Source organism: the organism of the source record quoted next, unplaced genomic scaffold, assembly GCF_019419815.1.
Source record: "Pyrus x bretschneideri cultivar Hongxiangsu unplaced genomic scaffold, Pyrus_bretschneideri_v1 Contig11, whole genome shotgun sequence".
Lineage (NCBI taxonomy): Eukaryota > Viridiplantae > Streptophyta > Magnoliopsida > Rosales > Rosaceae > Pyrus > Pyrus x bretschneideri.
The window spans coordinates 42707-46841 of NW_025999402.1; the positions used below are offsets into that span (position 1 = coordinate 42707).

The following is a 4135-nucleotide window of genomic DNA, read 5'->3' on the forward strand; positions in this document are numbered from 1 at the left end:
GACCTTAAACCAAAAACCTGAGCCATATCCAGGATGATGAGAGTCATGAGACCCATTCTGTATTGAAGGTATTGGTCTCTGTGTTCCAGAAAATAAGAGTTGTTGAGAGAAACTCATGCTTGATGGGGATAATGGTCTTGGACATCATGATAAGCTCATAGATGCCATTTTTGTCATCCACTTCTTATTCCAGATGGACTTTAATTTATCCACCCACTTAGACCAGGCTTCATCATTCATTAACGGGAAACCCGTCTTGAAGCTATACCACTTTGGAGCAGAGATAGTGAACCAGTTGGCAGCGGCCATATTGCTTTCCACAGCTACATGAACTTTGGAATTCCAAGCGGGCCCCAGTGAATGCACTCCTCATTCCTCGAAGAAAATGGACAGATTAAGTCCAGCCCGAGGGCGATGAAGGCCATTGAGCCAACAGCGAAGACTGACAATACCCTCTCCAAACTCGTATACAGGGCATGATTTGGGAGCCATTGTTGAATTCAAGATAAAAAAGTGAAAAGGGGGCTAGAAATTGAGGCAAGAAATGGCTGAAAATTTAAGAGATTTGGAAGTTTAGAAAATCAAGTTTGCTGAATAAGATGGCCGAAAAGAGAAAAGTGGAAGTTATTAACGGGCAGGTAGTTAACTTTGGAAATCATGGGTTGGTGCAAAGGTTTATTTAAAATGGCTAATTAAGAGGTGATAATACCTAGTTTCAGCATGCAATTAATTTTAATCATTATCAATATCTTGATTAGCAGACTTAACAATGATTAAAAGAGGCACTGTTTGAGTGGATATTTAATGTTAGGCATAGTGTGATTGGAGTCCCAAGAACTCAAAAAGTAGAAGGAGGATTGGGCTTGGACAAGTCAACAACCCAGGAAGAATTAAAAATCATTTTTTGCCAAGAAAAATAGGCAACAAACCTATGTGAGAAATGACACTCAGAGGGCAGCTCACCCCCAGCAAAAATTACTTTTCAAGGGCATGGATAGGTAAATAAATGGTGACTCACCATACTCCAGAGGCCATCACCAAAAGGCGAGGCTATAAAAGCAACGAAGGACACAAGGAATAAGGACACTCAACCAATCAATCAAAAGACATCCAACTTTGCACTCAAGCAAGCAAGAAATCAGAAAGCTTTAGTTTGTCCAAACTTTACCCTTTTAGTTGTAGGTCCACCATAGAAAGCCATCTTTTGTCAAGTTTTAGAAGCTCTGCTACCTTTCCCCTGTGTTGTAGTATTGAATCCCTCTAGTAAACTAGATTTATATTTCATTCTCCAAAGATTACAACCCTTATAAAACACAAAGAGAAATGGTTGCAAGAAGACGATCCTTGCCTAACAAGGTCATAATCTTGCCTGAGTCTCTTTTGTTTGCACTTACATAAAGTAGATCTGTTGTTTATGCATCTTTCATTGTATCTTACATCATTTTCGACTGCTTTTCATTCAAAGTTTTATCTATGATTAATCTTATTAAACGAATTAACCTTGCTTCTTTAGCGTTAGCCATAACCAAAGAGATAATCTGAAGGGCCCTAAACTCCCTTTAATTGGACATATGATATTATGAGTATAAGTCCTTACTTACAAGGCAAGAAAAAGAACTTTATACAGACTTAACCCATCTGTAAACAATCCAATCGAACCAAGAAGTCTAAATAACTTGTGGTGCTTGTAATCAATCCATTTAATAACTAAGAAAGAACAATCTGTTGTACAAACATAACTGTGGCACACTCAAAACCATATTAGTTTTGACTGTAAGCCTCAAGGCTCCACAAAGGCACCATTCAAAGCTAATAACAAACTCATTTTGTAGTACACCAAGCAGCAAACTTTGCATAACAAGCAAGACCTAGAGGAGTTATGCGAGGGACATATCTAGCCCAAACAGAAATCAAATAATAACTTCTTAAGGTAACATCAAACATGATCGACTGGTACGGTACTCTGTGGTATACAACACTCTAAACTGAAGCCAATCGTTAATGGATCACTTTAGTTTTATACAAGTCGATTATGAAGATTTACCAAAATACTACCGTATGAATAGGAGTCGACGGGTACGGTTCGGTCGGTACATCAATTTCTGGCAAAAAATCCCACCCGTATATAGTTGAGAGTATGAGAAAGAAGTCAAATGATGGAGTTTCACTTTTGTGGCATGTAGCATTAAGTGCTACGAGAATTGGATAGCTTAAATTTACGGGATCACAAGGAAAGCAATAATCCAAACTAATTTAGGTCATTCAAGCGCTCATAGCATTTATCCTACATAGCATGGAAGAATTTTTCCAAATGATAAAAGAAAAAACTTGGAATTTTGATACATATCTAAATACTTAACCAGTAAGATTAGTTGACGCTAGGAGCCTATTTAGAATGATTCCAAATCTAGAGATTTAATTAACATTATGATATTAAATTGTTTGTTTAAGCTGTTACGATCCATATATATGCCAAAAAAAAATTCAAAACAAACAAATGAAGGAAACAAATCCATAATTTTTTTTTAATAGATTATATCTCGGAAAGTGATTTTTGCACTTATTTTTTTCCTCCTCTTACACAGTTCTAATTGTGTATGATCATTAAATTAACCGAATAAAAAAGAATTAACGATAAAAATTAAACAGATGGGTGCAAGAAGAGAAAACAAATGTGTAAAAATTATATCTTTATTTCAATGTTTCATAAAGCTTTTTGGATAAAAACATATGTGATTTCCGCACTCTAAATTTCTGCTACTACACTCTACCATCTATTGTAATCCACCACGTGTAAGTGTTTAGGCCATCCAACTCATGCCCAACAACAGCACACACAAAAACATATTGACAGAATGTAAAGAAGTCGTCATTGCAAATTATGCCAAATCATCATTTTATACACACTCATAACCATAATTAACACACCCCAAATTACATATATACCCTCATCTCTCTCCCTGCCTCTCTGTTTTGTGTATATCTTTTCTTGCAATCTAAGTCTACCCCTTTATTTTCTGTCCAAACACATCAAACTCCATATAAAACCCCCCCCAAACCCCATTTGCACACACCTCTGACCTCCACAAATGACTTCAGTTTGCATATCAAACTGCTTCAACGACGCACGTGACCCCCGCGTGCCAATTCGGGCCACCTACGTGAACCTCTACAAGTGGCCCGAGTCCGACGCGGAGTTTGTGCGCTCGGTGAGCTCCAACGGGCGGCGAACGGATCCTACACTGCGACACGGGCACCCAAGGGTGGTAGACAGCATATCATGCAGGCAAATGTATCTCAGGAGCTATAAGTTTTCAAGGAAAGAGAGCGTGCCGGAGAAAACCCAGAAGTGCTTTGGAAGAGTGAAGGAGAAGATGGCAGGAAATAACAACAATAATGACGGGAGTAAGGGTAAGAAAGGGAAGGGAAAAGTGGGGAGGAAAAAGAATAGTAAGTGTTTGGTTCTCAGGAAAGTGAAGGAATTTTCATCTGCTGCTCTCTTCAGAATATTTCAGAGGTTGCTGTCTTGCTCTGCTAGTGTAGATGTTGTGAGTCATGATGACTAATTTAAATTTTCGGTTTTGTAATTTGTGTTATTTGAAGGGTTTTAATTTAGTTTTTGGTGTTTTAATTAAATTATAATCCAGAAATTGTTGCTGTTAATTTGTGTTTTTGTTTGTGTAATTTGTGTTAATATATAAATAACTAAAAGAAAATAGGGGCGTATATATTTGGTTCTGCAATATTTTCTGCATTTACATGTTTTTGGCTTAGAAATTTGCATCTCTCTCTTTCAGTAAATGCCAAACATTTGAAGCTCGATTAGTTAAGAACATTCATCTCTGCATTTGTTATCCCGATCCAGTGTTCGACTCCCCACTTCCCCAATGTCGTATCACGTGTACGAAAAGAAAAAACAGTTTAAGTTGTTAGCACCATTTGACAGGTAGCTTAGCTAACTGTAGATTATGTACAAAGCTATGTAATACAAATGTACGACTGCTTAATCATGGGTCAAAACAATAGAAAAGTTGACTGGTTCAAGCTTTATCTTGGTTGATTAATTTTGGTAAAGAATCGTTGAACTGCACAGGATTTAAAATTATCAGTCTGCATAACATCTGATTGACCAAAA

At 37.3% G+C, this 4135-nt stretch overlaps 1 protein-coding gene across 1 annotated transcript; it reads left to right on the forward strand.

Annotated features, from left to right (window-relative positions):
• Nucleotides 1-3009: 3009 nt before the first annotated feature.
• Nucleotides 3010-3671, forward strand: LOC103932970. Its single transcript, XM_009342623.3, has one exon. It carries the CDS (start codon nt 3090-3092, stop codon nt 3564-3566), a length of 477 nt encoding a protein of 158 aa, XP_009340898.1. The 5' UTR covers nt 3010-3089; the 3' UTR covers nt 3567-3671.
• Nucleotides 3672-4135: the final 464 nt, after the last annotated feature.

What these genes read in the sequence shown, in the direction of transcription:
- LOC103932970 (XM_009342623.3), top strand. Translation starts at nt 3,090, where the DNA reads ATGACTTCAGTTTGCATATCAAACTGCTTCAACGACGCACGTGACCCC.